Source organism: Festucalex cinctus, unplaced genomic scaffold (assembly GCF_051991245.1).
Source record: "Festucalex cinctus isolate MCC-2025b unplaced genomic scaffold, RoL_Fcin_1.0 HiC_scaffold_97, whole genome shotgun sequence".
Classification (NCBI taxonomy): domain Eukaryota; kingdom Metazoa; phylum Chordata; class Actinopteri; order Syngnathiformes; family Syngnathidae; genus Festucalex; species Festucalex cinctus.
In genome coordinates, this window is record NW_027520344.1 from 35,209 (window position 1) to 52,750 (window position 17,542).

Sequence of the window (17,542 nt, forward strand, 5' to 3'; positions counted from 1 at the left end):
CATTCTCACGGGTGTGCGGATACTTGCATGTGTAATTTTAGCTAGAGGTGATGGTAAAATCAGGACTAAGTTTTTGTGCTTCCGGAATGTTTTAAGATTCATTTTAACATCTTCAGTGTTATGTTTTATTTAAACTACAATAGCATATTTAATTTGAGGCTGCATTGGTGAGGGGAATAGATGTGAATATTGAAAGGATGGTTTATTGTATACTAGTGGATAGATGGGGGGAATTATACGTAGATATGTGGTGTATGTTGCATGTATTACATGTCCTTAAGATATCATACATGTTATGGGCGTATCGCATATATACTATTTATGGTATGTACGTTAGGGATTATGTATGTTATTATCTCATGTATAAGCTTAATGTGTGTTATGCCTTTCATATTTTGTATATTTTATAAGTACAATGTATTTTACATGTTTATGGCCCTAATATTTAATATATTATGTTTGTTACATATCTTATGTGTTACGGCCCTCTGTGTGTTGTGTGTGGTAGGTTATATGTTCTTGTATGATATGCACATATAATAGATACACACACATATATATACACACACATATTTGTTATAAATATATGTGGTTCATTGTTTATTCTTTGCATTTTACAGGCTTTGTGTGTGCTACAAATTTTACATGTTTATAAACTCCTTACATTTTATACATTTATACATTTTGCTTGTGTATGTGTTTTATGTATTGTAAGCCCCTTATGTTTCACACATAATACTTTTCGTGTATTTTGTATGTATAGGAGGCCCCTCAATATGTTATATACTTGCGAGCAATATAAATGTACAATATAAAAGAATATATGAATTATGTTGTGAGAAGAAAGTTAGTGAGAAAAATTTTTCAGCTAAAGAGGTTTTAGAATGTTTTGTGTTGATCGAACATCATTCGTGTGGTGCAGTATAATACTTGTAATGTTTGTTTGTTGTTCAGGGAAATTAAAGGGGAACAAATAGTTTACTAAACGTTTGACGTTTGTTGCTGGCTTAGCAGTTTTAGGTCTTTGGCTTTGTTCAAGTGGTGGTGGATCGTAAATTTGTTCGTTTCGTTGTTCGTTCGTTGTTCGTTCGTTGTTTGTTCCAGTGCAAATTTAAAGGCTAACAAATAAAATTTGTTAAACGTTTCAGTCTGGGTTTTCCTGTTTCCGGGGGGTTTGCAGGAGTGTTAGTAACTCAGGACTGAAGGGGGGTAAGGGGGGTTTGACGACGCAAAAAACAGTGGGGGCAACCGAGAACGATCAAAAGTGGAAGGTAACATTATGCTCTTGATATTAAGTAATGTGGTTCTTATGTAATGTCTTTCCAACATGCAGTACATTACGCGCTGCAAGATAAATGTTCAACCGTGTTAGTTAATACCGTGCGCACTCTGAAATGTCAAGTGAAAGGAAAAAAAAAAAAGAACCAACCGCCCCTGTGGAGTGAACGCCCGGCTTGGTGGGTAACGAGTCGTATGATTACCTCCATTAACTTATGTAAGCGTCGATGAAAGTGGGAGGAATAATATAAACCAATGTTCCTGAAGTAGGAGCCAAATGCCAGGAATAATTCACCTTTTAGGTAGCTACCCCCACAATAGAAGTTCCTGACCATCAATAATAATTAGCATTAAGGAATAAAGAGGTAGGTAGGTTCTTACTGCATCGGTTATTTAATTGGTTAGTTAATTGAGTCCTGTTCTATCATTGGTTCTCGAAATTAGAGGTAATTAGTCGATTGCCCAGTACTACTCCGACATTTACACAAAAACATAATATGGTTTATGTCCTGTTTTTAGCTATGTGTATTAGTTCTATGGTTCATATAAATTAATGGTTATAATACATATAATGACCTGAAAAATTACTTAATATAGTTAAAATAAATGAGTGCATATATACATATATGCACTCAGAAAATATTTTAACGCAGAAATTTGGCTTTGGGAGCCAAAAGTGGGAGTTCAACCCTCCTTTTTCTGAGCACAAAGGAGGAATTTAACCTCCGCTTCCGGTTTACAACGCCGGCGTTCTGTTCTGAACTACAAGTGCAAGTTCATTTTATGATGCCGTTTTCTGTTCGGCCAATTATTGGGGTAAAGATAAGGAAAATAAGGAAATAGATTACGGAGGCTAATTGGCCGATAATAATGTAGGGGGGTTCTACAGGTATTCCTCCGATTCAGGTTAGGACAACAATATCTATAGTCAGGGCCCAGAATAGGAGTTGGCTGAGGGGGCGAAAAGTGAGTCCTCGTTGTTTTGAGGTGTGAAGGATGGGGACTGCCAGGAGAATAAGGATAGAGAGGAGAAGTGCTAGTACTCCCCCCAATTTGTTGGGGATGGAGCGTAAAATGGCGTAAGCGAATAGAAAGTATCATTCAGGTTTAATATGAGGGGGTGTAACGAGGGGGTTGGCAGGGGTAAAGTTATCCGGGTCTCCTAGGAGGTTAGGGAGGAAAAGGGCGAGGGAAATCAGAGTAAGAAGGAATAAAGCAAAGCCTAGTAAGTCTTTGTAGGAGAAATATGGGTGGAACGAGATTTTATCCGTGTTAGAGTTAAGTCCTGTGGGGTTGTTAGAGCCCGTTTCATGGAGAAATATAAGGTGAATTATGGTGGCGGCAGCAATGATGAAAGGGAGGAGGAAGTGGAATGTAAAAAATCGGTTAAGAGTAGCGTTGTCAACAGAAAACCCTCCTCAAACCCACTGGACAAGATTGTTGCCGATATAGGGCACAGCTGATATTAAGTTTGTGATTACGGTAGCGCCTCAGAAGGATATTTGTCCTCAGGGCAGGACGTAGCCGACAAAAGCGGTGGCTATGACAAGCAGAAGGAGGATTACGCCTATATTTCAGGTTTTTTTATTTAAATAAGAGCCGTAGTAAAGGCCTCGGGCAATGTGCAGGTAGATAGCAATGAAGAAGAAAGATGCGCCGTTGGCATGCATGCTTCGAATTAATCAGCCGTAATTTACGTTACGGCAAATGTGGGCAACTGAGGAGAATGCGGTGGTGATGTCTGAAGTGTAATGTATTGCTAGGAAGAGACCGGTCAGAATTTGTACTATTAAAGACAGGCCTAGAAGGGAGCCGAAGTTTCATCAGGCAGAGATATTTGAAGGGGTTGGCAGGTCAATGATGGTATCGTTAGCGATGTTAATAAGAGGGGGAGTTTTGCGTAGGCTGGCCATTAATTTGTTCCTGTAGTTGATCTACAACGGTGGTTTTTCAAGCCATTGGTCCTGGTTAAAATCCTGGTGGGAATAATGACTTATTTAATACTGTTATTACTAATTGGGCTGGTTTTGGGACTTGTAGCAGTTGCTTCCAATCCCTCACCTTATTTTGCTGCTTTAGGGCTGGTTGTGGTATCAGGCATGGGTTGTGGTGTTGTGGTTGTTTGTGGGGGTTCATTTTTGTCTTTGGTGTTATTCCTAATTTATTTGGGAGGGATATTAGTAGTTTTTGCTTATTCTGCGGCTTTGGCTGTAGAGCCATATCCGGAGAGTTTTGGGGATTGGTCTGTGGCAATTTATGGTGGGTCTTATGTAGGAGGTGTGGGGGTAGCTTGTCTGTTTTTATGAGGGGGGTGATTTGAAGAGTCTTGAGTACCTGTGGGTGAGTTGTCTAGCTTGTCTGTGTTTCGGGGGGATATGTCAGGAGTTGCGATCATATACTCGCAGGGTGAGTGGATATTGGTTACTGCTGCATGGGTACTTTTGTTAACGTTGTTTGTTGTGTTGGAACTTACACGGGGGTTGGCTCGAGGGGCGTTACGAGTAGTTAGGTTAACATGCATAGTGTAAGAGTTAATGTTAGTAAAAATAACATTAAAAAGGTCTTAATTAGACCTTTTTGGGTATTACTTGTGGCGGTAATTATAGGGAGGTTAAGTGAGGTGATAGATTTTGGTCCTGTTTTTTTAAGTCATATTGAATCAATTGTTTTAAGAGCAATTTTTTGTCCGAAGATGAGGGATAATTTAGGAGAGGCGAGGTGAATAATTAAGGGGTAAAATCCGAGTATGTTGGAGAATGAGTGGGTAGAGCGTTTGGGATTTAAGGATGTTTGTTTGGAGGTAATAAGGGCTATTTCAAGGGCGATTAATAAGCCGGTCAAGGTAACTGTAAGTGCGGCGAGCTTAAGAGTAAGGGGTATGGTTATAACGGGGGATTTGGTTGGAGTTAGGTTAAATGCAATGATTAGCCCTGCAATTACACTTCCTCAGGCGAGTCGTTTAATGGATTTAATTAGTGAGTTATCATTTTCATTAATGGGGGATAAAGAGTTGAACCGGGGGTGATTCATTGTTACATAATAGATTATACGAAAGCTGTAAATGGCGGTGAATGAGGTTGCCAGAAGTGTTAATACGAGGGCTCAGGCGTTGAGGTAGGAAGTGTTGAGTGCTTCGATGATAGGATCTTTGGAGAAAAATCCGGTTAAAAAAGGGGTTCCTATTAAGGCAAGGCTCCCTAATGTGAGGCAAGAAGATGTGAAAGGTATAAGTTGGTGAGTTCCTCCTATTTTGCGGATGTCTTGTTCGTTGTTGAGGCTGTGGATAATGGAGCCAGAGGAGAGGAAAAGTATAGCTTTAAAGAATGCGTGAGTACAAATATGGAGAAATGCTAGTTGAGGCATATTAAGTCCGATGGCAATTATTATTAGCCCTAATTGACTTGCTGTTGAGAATGCTACGATCTTTTTGATATCGTTTTGTGTGAGGGCGCAAATAGCGTTAAATAAGGTGGTGAGTGCGCCTAAACATAGACAGAGAGTGAGGATAAAGGGGTTGTTTTCTATTAAGGGGGCTAGACGGATTATTAGGAAAATTCCTGCAACAACTATTGTGCTGGAGTGCAGTAGGGCAGAAACGGGTGTGGGGCCTTCTATGGCTGAGGGGAGTCATGGGTGGAGTCCAAATTGGGCGGATTTTCCTGCTGCTGCCAAGATTAACCCTATAAGGGGGATGGTAAAGTCTTTTTCTTGGGGGGAGCTAAAGATGTTTTGTATTTCTCATGAGTTAAGGTTTATAGCAGTTCATGCTATAAATAAAATTAATCCGAGATCGCCGATTCGGTTGTAAAGCACTGCTTGGAGGGCTGCTGTGTTTGCGTCCGCTCGGCCGTACCATCATCCGATTAAAAGGAAGGATATTATTCCTACGCCCTCTCAGCCAATGAATAACTGGAAAATGTTATTAGCGGTTACTAGGATTATTATGGCAATAAGAAATGTGAGGAGGTATAAAGAAAATTTGTTTGCGTAAGGGTCTGAGTGCATATAGTAGGTGGTGAATTCTAGAATTGATCAAGTGATATATAGGGCTACAGAGGTGAAGATAATGGAATATAAGTCAAATTTAAAACTAATGTTGATGTTGAAGTTGGATGTGCATACTCATGATCAGGAGGTGGCGATAGTTTCGGCTCCTTCGTTAAGGAATAAAAAAAGAGGGAGGAGGCTAATGAAAAACCCTGTTTTAATTAGATTTTTAATGAAAGTAGGGGGCCAGTTGATTGGACGGGAGGTGGGGATAAGTGGTCAGACGAGGGGGGTTCAGAGGAGGGCAAGGATAATAATTAGGCTAGATGTTATTGTTAGGTGGGAGTTCACAGCCCTTGCTTGGATTTGCACCAAGATTTTTGATTCCTAAGACCAAGGGATCGTCTGTTATCCTTCAGGGGCGTAAGTAAGCCTTGGGGTTTAACCAAGGGGGCAAAGATTAGCAGTCTTTGTTGCCTTCGGGCCTTTCTTGGTGGATAAGAGGATTTTAACCTTTATTTTTAGAGCCACAGTCTAAGGTCTTGTTTAAACGATATCTACAAAAAGGGGTTCCTAGCAGGAGTTCGGGTTTGAAAGTGAGGAGGAGTAGTGGGACCAGATGTAGAGTTATAAGGAGATGTTCACGAGAGTGAGATGGCTCTAAAAAGATAAGGTGGTTAGTTAGTGAGCCTCGTTGGGTTGTTAAGAAGAGATAAAGTGAATATGCGGCTGTAATAATAGTTCCGGTGCCGGTTAGGGCGATAGTAAAAGGTGATCAATTAAATGTGGAAGAGATAATTGCTAATTCTCCTACAAGGTTGGGTAAGGGGGGTAAGGCAAGATTGGCTAAGCTGGCAATAAATCATCAGATAGTTATTAATGGGAGAATTATTTGCAAACCTCGGGCGAGTGTAAGTTCACGGCTGTGGGTTCGTTCATAATTGGTGTTAGCTAGGCAGAATAAGGCTGAGGAAGTTAAACCGTGGGCGATTATTAAAATTAGTGCCCCAGAATATCCCCAAGGGGATTGAATGAGGATTCCTGCTACTACTAGGCCTATATGGCTTACTGATGAGTATGCGATGAGGCATTTTAGGTCAGTTTGTCGTAGGCAGTTTGAGGCTGTCATAATAATTCCTCATAAAGCGAGGATCATAAATGGATAGGAAAGTTCTTTGGTGAGGGGTTCTAAGGTACTTATTAAGCGCATTATACCATATCCCCCCAATTTTAAGAGTACTGCAGCTAGAACTATGGAGCCTGCGATTGGTGCTTCTACGTGGGCTTTGGGGAGTCAAAGGTGGACACCGTAGAGAGGCATTTTTACTAAAAAGGCCAGGAGGCATCCGGCTCATCATAATTTAGACCCGTATGATAAGAGGTTGGTGGGGCTGTGGTATTGGATTGTTAAGAGAGAGAGGGTTCCAATGTTGTTTTGTAATAATAAAAGGGCAACTAGTAGTGGTAAGGATCCTATGAGTGTGTAAAATAAAAAATATGTGCCTGCGTTTAGGCGTTCTGCTTGGTTTCCCCAACGAGTAATAATAAAAAGAGTAGGGATTAGTGTGGCTTCAAATGCGACATAAAACATAATTAATTCAGTGGCGCTAAAGGCCAAGATTAGAAGAATTTGTAATGTAATAAGTAGGGTGATGTATGTGCGTTGTTGGTTAATGAGGTATGTGGTTGTGTGGCAGAGTCCGGACGATATAAACCCAGCTTGAGCTGGTCCGGGGTGGACCAACTTGAGCCGGGTTTTTTTGGTGTGGCAGAGCTCGGACGGAATCAGTCCAGCTGGGGTTAATCCAGAGGTGGTTAGTCCGAGTTGGGTTAGTTTGGTTGGGTTCAATCCTGTGTGGATTAATCCCGACAAGATCATTAATGGTAGAAGTCAGCAAGAGAGGATTAGTAGGGGGGTGGATAGTGGGTCAGTGGCTAAAGTTGTGTTAAGGGAGGATCATCCAGTTTCTGATGGTCATTTCACTCATTGGAGGGTGGTTAGTGAAATAATAAGGCTGTGGGTTAGAGTTGATGTTTGTATTCATTTGGGAGGGGTGAGTCAGGTTGTGGGGATTAGTATGATTGTAGGGATTAGGATCTTTAACATTGTAAGATATTAAGGGCTTGAAGGCGATCGGTTCCGTGGGTTCGGGAGGTAGCTACAAGAAGGGCAAGCCCTGCGCTTGCTTCACAGGCTGAGAAAGCGAGGAGTAATATTGGCGAGGGGGAAAAATTAATGGAACTTAATTGTAAGGTTCATAATGAGAGAGCCATATACAGGGAAAGTATTATTCCTTCTAGGCAGAGGAGTGCGGATAATAAATGGGTTCGATGGAATGTTAGTCCTATTAGGCCGAGGATAAAGCTTGTTGAAAAGGCGAAATGTGTGGGTGTCATTAGGCAATCGTGGAGTTAAACCACGTTCTTTTGAGCCGAAATCAAATGTTTATACCTACAACTAATTACCTATTCAGCTCATTCGAGGCCGCCTTGGGCTCATTCATACATCAGGCCAAGAGTAAGAAGAATGAGAACTGTTGATGCTCAAATAAGTGTGGAGGTAGGGGATGCCAGTTGGGTGCTTCAAGGGAGGGGTAGTAAAAGTGCGATTTCTAAATCAAAAAGTAAGAAGAGGATGGCCACTAGGAAAAAGCGGAGTGAGAATGGGGATCGGGCTGAACCAAGGGGGTTGAACCCGCATTCATAAGGGGATAATTTTTCCAGGTCTGGGCTTATTTGAGGGATTCAAAATGCTACAATAATTAAGATAAGGGAGAGTGTTAAGGTGATTGTTAGAATAGCGGTAAATAGGTTCATTATCTTTTTTTGGACTTTAACCAAAATCGAATGATTGGAAGTCATTCATACTGTTTGTACTAAAAAGATATGATCCTCATCAATAAATTGAGGCATAAAGGAATAGTCAGACAACATCTACAAAATGTCAGTATCAGGCAGCAGCTTCGAATCCAAAATGGTGTTCGGATGTGAAGTGATGGCGAATTTGTCGTAGAAGGCATACTGTTAGGAATGTAGATCCAATAATTACGTGTAGTCCGTGGAATCCTGTTGCTACAAAAAAAGTAGTTCCATAAACGCCTTCACTAATTGAGAAAGGAGCTTCGTAATATTCTATGGCTTGGAGGAAGGTGAAGAAAAAGCCCAGAATAATTGTTAGGGTGAGGGCATTGGTTGCTTGTTTACGTTTATTTTTTATAATGCTGTGGTGTGCGGAGGTTACTGTTACTCCAGAGGCTAATAAAACGGCTGTGTTGAGGAGGGGGACTTCAAATGGGTCTAAGGGTAGGATCCCCAAGGGTGGTCAGTATTCACCTAGTTCGGGGGTGGGGGTTAGACTGGAGTGATAAAAGGCTCAGAAGAACCCAAGGAAGAAAAATACTTCTGATGCAATAAATAGAATTATTCCGTAGCGTAAACCTTTTTGAACGATAGGTGAGTGGAGGCCTTGAAAAGTCCCTTCTCGAATAATATCACGTCATCATTGGAGTGTTGTTAGTAGAAGGATAATTAGGCTTAGTATTATTAGTGTGGAGGTGTTGAAGTGGAATCAGATGGCTAAGCCAGATGTTATAAGTAAAGCACCAATTGCTCCTGTAAGGGGCCAAGGGCTTGGGTCAACTATGTGGAATGCATGTGTTTGATGGGCCATTATGTGTTTTCTTGTAGGTATAGGGTAAGTAAGAGCACGAAGACATAAGCTTGGAGTATGGCGACAGCTATTTCAAGGAGGGTTAGGGCTAAGAGCAGAATAATTGTTGAGGCGGTGAGTATAATGTTCATGGGAAGTAAAATTATGGCTGCGGAGGAGATAAGGTGTATCAGTAAATGACCGGCTGTTAGGTTAGCGGCGATACGGACGGCGAGGGCGATAGGGCGAATTAAGAGGCTAATAGACTCAATAATAATTAAGGCTGGGATCAAGAGAGTTGGGGTTCCTTCGGGAAGAAGGTGAGCTAATGAATGGCTGGGGTTATGGCGTGCACCTGTGATTACTGTTATTAATCAGGCAGGAACTGCAAGGCTTAAAGTTAGTGATAGCTGAGTAGTAGGGGTAAAGGTGTAGGGGATTAAGCCTGTTGTATTTATTAAAATAAGGAAGGTGATTAAGGATGTGAATATAAGGGCTCATTTATGGGATGAGGTTTTAAGTGGTAAAAAGAGTTGGTGGGTGGTTAAATTAATAAATCAGGTTTGTAGAGTAAGAAGGGGGTTATTTATTCAGCGGGGGGAGTAAGATAAAATAAGAATTGAAGGGAATATAATGGCTAATGCGATTAGGGGGGCACCATACAGTGAGGGGCTTGAAAATTGGTTAAATAAGCCTAATGCCATTGTCAGGTTGCAGAGGGGGTGTCTAAAGTTGTGAAGTTTAGAGAGAGGGGTTCATTAGGAACTTTGTAAGATATTACTTTAGGGAGCATAAGTGTTGTAAAAACTAATCATGTAAATAGTATGATTCCGAGTCAAGGGGACGGGTCTAGTTGGGGCATGTCGCTAGGGGTGGTAGGGAGTCACCAATCTTTAGCTTAAAAGGCTAATGCTATTGCCCTCTTTAGCTTCTTAGCGGGTCTAATCGGAGGAGGTGGAAGATCAGAGTTCAAAGTCTTCTAAGGGGACTACTTCAACTACAATTGGTATAAAGCTGTGGTAGGCCCCACAAATTTCGGAGCATTGTCCATAGTAAACACCAGGTCAGTAAGGGATGAAGGTTATTTGATTTAGTCGGCCTGGGACAGCGTCTACTTTAACCCCAAAGGAGGGCAGGGTTCAAGCGTGAAGGACATCAGCTGCACTGACTAGTATGCGAATTGGGGATTGTAATGGGACGACTATGTGGTAGTCAGATTCTAGTAAACGGAATTGACCTGGAGTGAGTTCTTCTATTGGAGTTATATAGGAGTCAAATTCGAGGTCTTCATAATCCGTATATTCGTATGACCAGTACCATTGATGCCCCACCGTTTTGATAGTGAGGTGGGGGGTATTAATTTCTTCTATAAAGTAAAGAATTCGTAGAGAAGGCAGGGCGATAATAATTAGGATAAGTGAGGGGAGGATAGTTCAAAGAATTTCTATAACCTGGGAGTCTAATAATAATTTGTTTGTTAGTTTTGCAGAGATTACTACTGCGATAATGTAGAGTACTAGGGCGCTGATAAGAAAAACAGTTGTTATGGCGTGGTCGTGAAAGTGAAGTAGTTCTTCTATTGTAGGGGATGTTGCATCTTGAAAGCCTAATTGGAGAGGTCGGGCCATTAAGATATGTAAGAGTTTAACTTACAATTCTGTCTTGACAAGGCAGTGTAATATTTTACTAATATCTTATGAGGAAGAAAATGGCAGAGTGGTGATGTGAGCGGCTTGAAACCGTTTTACGGGGGTTCGATTCCCTCTTTTCTGGTTAAGTGTGTTGTGTCTGGGTATGAACAGGCTCTTCAAATGTATGGTAGGGAGGAGGGCAGCCGTGGATTCATTCTACGTTAGTGGTAGTTATTTCAACAGATAAGACTTCTCGCTTAGAGGCAAATGCTTCTCAGATGATAAAGAGGAACATAATAACGGCGATTAAAGAAATTAAAGAGCCAATTGAGGAGACAGTGTTTCATAGTGTAAAGGCATCCGGGTAATCTGAGTATCGGCGGGGCATCCCGGCTAGCCCTAGGAAATGTTGAGGAAAGAATGTCAGGTTTACGCCTACGAATATTACGCCGAAATGGATTTTGGTTCATGTACTGTGAAGAGTAAATCCGGTGAATAAGGGGAATCAATAAACAAATCCTGCTATAATAGCAAATACAGCGCCTATGGATAAGACGTAATGGAAGTGGGCTACTACGTAGTATGTGTCATGAAGGATAATATCAAGGGAGGAGTTAGCTAGCACAATCCCTGTTAGGCCTCCGACTGTAAATAGGAAAATAAAGCCAAGAGCCCATAATAAGGGAGTGTCTCATTTGATTACACTTCCGTGGAGAGTAGCTAGTCAGCTAAAAACTTTAACCCCGGTGGGGATGGCAATAATTATTGTGGCGGAAGTGAAGTATGCTCGAGTATCCACGTCTATGCCTACTGTAAATATATGGTGTGCTCATACAATAAAACCTAAAAGTCCAATTGCTATTATTGCCCAAATTATGCCTATGTAGCCAAAAGGTTCTTTTTTTGCTGAATAATAAGCTACGATGTGGGAGATTATTCCAAACCCTGGGAGGATTAGAATATAGACCTCGGGGTGGCCGAAGAATCAAAATAAATGTTGGTAAAGGATTGGGTCTCCTCCTCCTGCGGGGTCAAAAAATGTGGTGTTAAGATTACGATCTGTAAGAAGTATGGTGATTGCAGCCGCTAGAACTGGCAGGGAGAGCAAGAGTAGTACGGCAGTGACTAATACTGCTCAAACAAATAAAGGTGTTTGGTATTGTGAGACGGACAGGGGCTTTATGTTGATGGCGGTGGTGATAAAGTTGATCGCCCCCAGAATAGAGGAAACACCAGCTAAGTGGAGGGAGAAGATGGTTAGATCTACTGATGTCCCTGCGTGGGCGAGGTTGGCGGCTAAAGGGGGGTACACTGTTCAGCCCGTCCCTGCTCCTATTTCCACTGCTGAGGAGGCTAGCAGGAGAAGGAAGGATGGAGGAAGGAGTCAGAAGCTCATATTATTTATTCGAGGAAAGGCTATATCTGGGGCCCCAATTATTAAGGGTACTAATCAGTTGCCGAAGCCTCCGATCATAAGGGGTATTACTATAAAAAAGATTATTACGAATGCGTGGGCTGTTACAATTACGTTGTAGATCTGGTCATCACCCAGTAAAGCGCCGGGTTGGCTAAGTTCTGCCCGAATGAGGAGGCTTAGGGCGGTGCCCACCATGCCGGCTCATGCGCCGAATACTAAGTAGAGGGTGCCGATATCTTTGTGATTCGTTGAGAAGAATCAGCGAGGGATTGCCACAGATAGGATGGCTGAGTAAGCGGTGGATTGTAAACCCACATACAGGGGTTTGAGTCCCTTTCTTATCAGGCCCTGAGGTGTACGACATATTAGATTGCAAATCTTGAGTAGCGAATTAACGTTTGCCGGGGCTTTCCCCCGCCTTCGCCTTTTTAAAGGCGGGGGAAAGTAGAAAGATGCTCACTGGTTTGAGCGCTTAGCTGTTAACTAAGAATTTGTAGGATCGAGGCCTACCTTTCTAGATAAGGTTTTAGCTTAATTAAAGTGTCTGTTTTGCATGCAGAAGATGTGAGTTAGTGTCTTGCAGGTCTTAGCAAAGGTTAGGAGATTTTCACTTCTGTTTAGGGCTTTGAAGGCCCTTAGTTTAAATGTTAACTTAAACCTTTATGTCTTAGTATTAGGGCGGCTATAGTAGGGAGTAAGGGTAGAAGTGTAATTGATGAAATAAGTGTGATGCTCAAAGGAAGTGTGGAGTAGGTGGTTTGAAAACGCCAAGGGGCGAGGTTTAGGGTATTATTAGGAGATATTGTAAGTGTTATTGCATATGATAAACGAAGGTAGAAGTAAAGGCTTAAGAGGGTAGATAAGGCTATGATGGTTGCAAGGGGTATTAAATCTTGTTTTGTTAATTCTTGAAGGATTAATCATTTTGGGCCGAAGCCTGTTAGTGGGGGTAGGCCCCCTAGGGATAGTATAATTAGGGGGGTTAGGGCTGTTAAGGTTGGGAATTTGAATCAAGAGGTAGTAAGTGTGTTGATAGAGGTTGAATTGTTAATATTAAATAAGGAGAAGACTGCGGATGTTATTAGGATATATGTTAGTAAGGCGATTAGTGTTAGGGAGGGGGAGTATTGAAGGATTAGTACTATCCATCCGAGGTGGGCAATGGATGAGTAGGCCAGGATTTTTCGGAGTTGGTTTTGGTTTAAACCGCCTCAGCCCCCGATTAGTGTAGAGAGGATTGCTATGGTGGAGAGGATAAATGAGTTTTGTGAGGACATTTGTATTAGTAGGGCGAAGGGGGCAAGTTTTTGTCAAGTTGATAGGATTAGGCCGGTGGTTAAGTCAAGTCCTTGGAGGACTTCAGGCAATCAGGTGTGGAGAGGGGCTAGACCTACTTTTAGTGCGAGTGCTAAGGTAATAAGTGTTAATGGTAAGGGGTGGGAGATTTCGTTAATAGTCCACTGTCCTGTAAACCAGGCATTCATTGAACTGGCAAAAAGAATTACGGCTGCTGCAGTGGCTTGAGTGAGAAAGTATTTGGTTGAGGTTTCTACTGAGCGGGGGTGATGGTGTTGTGCTATTAAAGGGATGATGGCTAGTGTGTTAATCTCTAAGCCTATTCATGCTAGTAATCAGTGGGAACTTATGAATGTGATTGTGGTACCTAGTCCCAGCCCGAGAAGGAGGGTGGAAAGAATGTAGGGGTTCATTGGTGAGGGGAGGGTTGTAACCTACGTTTTTGGGGTATGGGCCCAAGAGCTTGTTTAGCTGACCTTACCGTTAGAAGGTGGTGTAATGAAGCACTGAGAGTTTTGATCTCTTTAGTGGAGGTTCGAATCCTCTTTTTCTAAGGAAATGGGAGGACTTTAACCTCCGTCTATTACTCTATCAAAGTAGTCCTTAATATTCGGGCACAGTTCCTATAATTGTGGCGGGAATCCTGCTATTGCAGTAGGAAGGGATAAGTGTCAGATAATTAGGGCGAGGGTTAGAGGTAAAAAATTTTTCCAGATAAGGTGTATTAATTGGTCGTAACGAAATCGGGGGTATGATGCTCGAATTCACAGGAATATCATAGAGAGAATTATTGTTTTTAATATTAGGCTGGAGGAGGCTAGTAAATTAATAAAGGGGATAAGGGGTTGGCAGGCTCCAAGGAAAAGAATGGTTGATAAGGTATTTATTAGTAGGATGTTGGCGTATTCAGCGAGGAAAAATAGGGCGAATGGACCTCCTGCATATTCAACATTAAACCCGGAGACTAATTCTGATTCGCCCTCTGTTAGGTCGAAAGGTGCTCGGTTTGTTTCAGCTAAGGTTGAGATGTATCATATTGCTGCCAAGGGTCAGGCAGGGATTACTAATCAAACACTTTCTTGTGTTGTATTAAAGGTTTGTAGGGTGAAATTACCGGTGAAGATAATGCATGCTAATAGGATCAGACCAAGGCTAACTTCATATGAAATAGTTTGGGCTACGGCCCGAAGGGCCCCGATTAGTGCGTATTTTGAATTTGATGCTCAGCCTGAGCCGAGAATGGAGTACACAGCCAGGCTGGATAATGCTATAATGAATAGGATACTCAGGTTTAAGTTAACAACAGGATGGGGTATAGGGAGGGGAGCTCATAATGTGAGAGCTAAGGTGAGTGCAAGGATTGGGGTGACTAAGAAGAGGAGGGGTGAAGCAGTAGAGGGGCGGACGGGCTCTTTAATAAAGAGTTTTAGGCCGTCAGCGATTGGTTGTAATAGGCCGTAAGGCCCTACAATGTTGGGTCCTTTTCGAAGTTGCATGTATCCAAGAATTTTGCGTTCAAGTAAAGTTAGAAATGCAACAGCGAGGAGGATTGGTACAATGTAGATTAAGGGGTTGGCGATATGTGTAAGTAATGTATCTATCATAGTTGGGGAGAGGGGTTGAACCTCTGTCGAAAGGGCTTAGGCCTTTTGCATTGTCCGGACTCTGCCACACCAACAATCGTTATTTTCGATCCATAGGTATGCTCTGTTACCTAATTTAGTTGTTTCATTGGGTTAGAGCAGGGCTTATTTAAAACAGGGGCCCTTTCTTCTTGGTCCTTTCGTACAAAAGAAGAACATAGCATAGATAGAAACTGACCTGGATTACTCCGGTCTGAACTCAGATCGCGTAGGACTTTAATCGTTGAACAAACGAACCCTTAATAGCTGCTGCACCATTAGGATGTCCTGATCCAACATCGAGGTCGTAAACCCTCTTGTCGATAGGGACTCTTGAAGAGGATTGCGCTGTTATCCCCGGGGTAACTTGGTTCGTTGATCGGCTTGCCGGATCATATGGCCAAATATTTTGGTGCTTAGAGCTGGTGCTCTTGGCTAAAAGGGTTATTTTATTCTTCACGGGGGGTTTATTTTACCCCGCGGTCGCCCCAACCGAAGACATTCAGGAGAGTTTTGTTTAGTTTGATTCTTTATTAGGAGGTTATTAACACAAATCAGCTGCTTATCTAAAGCTCCACGGGGTCTTCTCGTCTTATGTTAGTATCCCCGCTTCTGCACGGGGAGATCAATTTCATTGACAAAGGAAAGGAGACAGTTAAGCCCTCGTTGTGCCGTTCATACAGGTCTCTATTTAAAAGACAAGTGATTGTGCTACCTTTGCACGGTCAAAATACCGCGGCCGTTGAACATAGTCACAGGGCAGGCGGGACCTCTTATATTTATTATGCAAGAGGCGATGTTTTTGGTAAACAGGCGAGGCTTAGTGGGTTTGCCGAGTTCCTTCTTTTCCTTTTGGTCTTTCCTTGAGGGCACTCCGGTGTAGGGTTAACGGGCTTGTTTTGGTGGGTTTCCTTGTTTTATTGTTTTGCATTCCCCTCTGATTTGGGGGCCGTTAGTTTTCGGTGCGGGTTCGATCCGAGTTACACTTGTGGAAGGAGAGATTTTAGTTCTCTTATTACTCATATTAGCATTGTAGTTTCCAGGGGTGGTGGAATAGCCTGATATAGTTAGGGGTGTAAGAGGTTTTATCGGGATAAGGGGAGTGGTTGTGCTTGAGCTTTAACGCTTTCTTTAAAGGTGGCTGCTTTTAGGCCTACTAAGGCATATGGTTTTATTAGTATGATCTTTAGCCTCCTGAATGAAGTTGTATCTTGTGTCAAAAGGGCTGTACCTCTTTTGACTAACTCTAATTTCTCGTGTAGTCGTGAGTATGTGGTTTAGGGAGGGATTAGGCTGAACTTCTATCCATTTCTCAGGCAACCAGCTATAACTAAGTTCGGTTGGCTTGTCACCTCTACTCGGAGTTCTTCCCAGTCTTTTGCTACAGACATGGGTTGGCCCTATAGGCTGTCTCGGAGTAGCTCACTTAGTTTCGGGGGTTCAAACTTAAGTTCGCTTTGCTTGGTGGGTACTTGCTAAATCCTGATGCAAAAGGTACGAGGGGGTATCTCTGCTTTTAATAACTTGTTGGATTATTTCACTTCTTTTTCAGCGTTCCCTTACGGTACTTTATTTGTAGCTCTTGATTCCTTTTCTATCTCCTATACTTAGGGGGATAAATGGTTTATGGGGTGGGGTTAGGGTATTAAAATTTATTGATATTTATTGTTAGAGAGAGGGAGTGGGCTAGCTTTTAGGTAATCAGATCAGTCCAACTTGCATGGACAATTTCTCAGTGTAGGGGAGATGCTTTACTATTTAGCTATGATCTGTATTCCAAGTACACCTTCCGGTACACTTACCATGTTACGACTTGCCTCCCCTTAATGGGTTTTTATGTTTTATTTAATTTGGGTTATAAGGGTAGGGGAGAGTGACGGGCGGTGTGTGCGCGCTTCAGTGCCGTATTCAGAAGGACACTCTATTTCCTTCTTACTGCTAAATCCTCCTTCATATTTGTGTTTCAACAAATTTTTCGTTGTACGTTAAATTAACGAATGTAGCCCATTTCTTCCCTCTCATGTGCTACACCTTGACCTGACGTTTTGAGTTAAACTAGTTTTGCTCACTTTGGGTCCTTTGAAGGGTAAGCTGACGACGGCGGTATATAAGCGGATGGGGCGAGAGAGGGTGAGGTTTAACGAGGATTATCGGTTCTAGAACAGGCTCCTCTAGATGGGTATAAAGCACCGCCAAGTCCTTTGGGTTTTAAGCTGATGCTTGTAGTCCCCTGGCGGGTGAGAGTAAAATACATCAATGTTTACGGCTATGCATAATGGGGTATCTAATCCCAGTTTGTTCCATAGCTTTCGTGGAGTCAAAAGTTTAAAGTTACTTTCGTAAAGGGTTTCATATGTTCGTTTGCGTATAACGGCTTTGAAGATGTTTAACTTTAGTTTTCAATTTCTTAACCACCCTTTGTGCCGAAACCTATCAACTTGGGCCTCTCGTATAACCGCGGTGGCTGGCACGAGTTTTACCGGCCCTGTCAGCTTTAATTAAATCAAGTTTTCACTTATGGTTTAATGTTTATCACTGCTGAGTTCCCTTAGGGGTGTGGCTGAGCAAGGTGTTGTGGGCTACATTGTGTGCCTGATACCAGCTCCCAAACTGCAATAAGAAAGTTAGGGGCATTCTCACGGGTGTGCGGATACTTGCATGT

At 42.3% G+C, this 17,542-nt stretch overlaps 2 protein-coding genes, 1 non-coding gene and 1 pseudogene across 3 annotated transcripts; 1 reads left to right on the forward strand and 3 right to left on the reverse strand.

The window, feature by feature from the left end:
* The first annotated feature begins 65 nt into the window (after positions 1 to 65).
* Positions 66 to 13,880, forward strand: LOC144011370 (NADH-ubiquinone oxidoreductase chain 6-like). The gene is given in 1 exon segment (XM_077511591.1): positions 66 to 13,880. A coding segment is annotated over 1 exon segment (540 nt). The 5' UTR covers positions 66 to 3,266; the 3' UTR covers positions 3,807 to 13,880.
* LOC144011362 (ATP synthase F(0) complex subunit a-like) lies at positions 8,151 to 9,618 on the reverse strand. The gene is given in 1 exon segment (XM_077511586.1): positions 8,151 to 9,618. A coding segment is annotated over 1 exon segment (684 nt). The 3' UTR covers positions 8,151 to 8,934.
* Positions 10,609 to 13,671, reverse strand: LOC144011354 (NADH-ubiquinone oxidoreductase chain 2 pseudogene; annotated as a pseudogene).
* Positions 13,881 to 16,649: 2,769 nt separating the features above from the next.
* LOC144011377 (18S ribosomal RNA) lies at positions 16,650 to 17,437 on the reverse strand. Its single transcript, XR_013281698.1, has one exon. It is a non-coding gene; the product is annotated as an 18S ribosomal RNA (ribosomal RNA).
* Between the last annotated feature and the right edge of the window lie 105 nt (positions 17,438 to 17,542).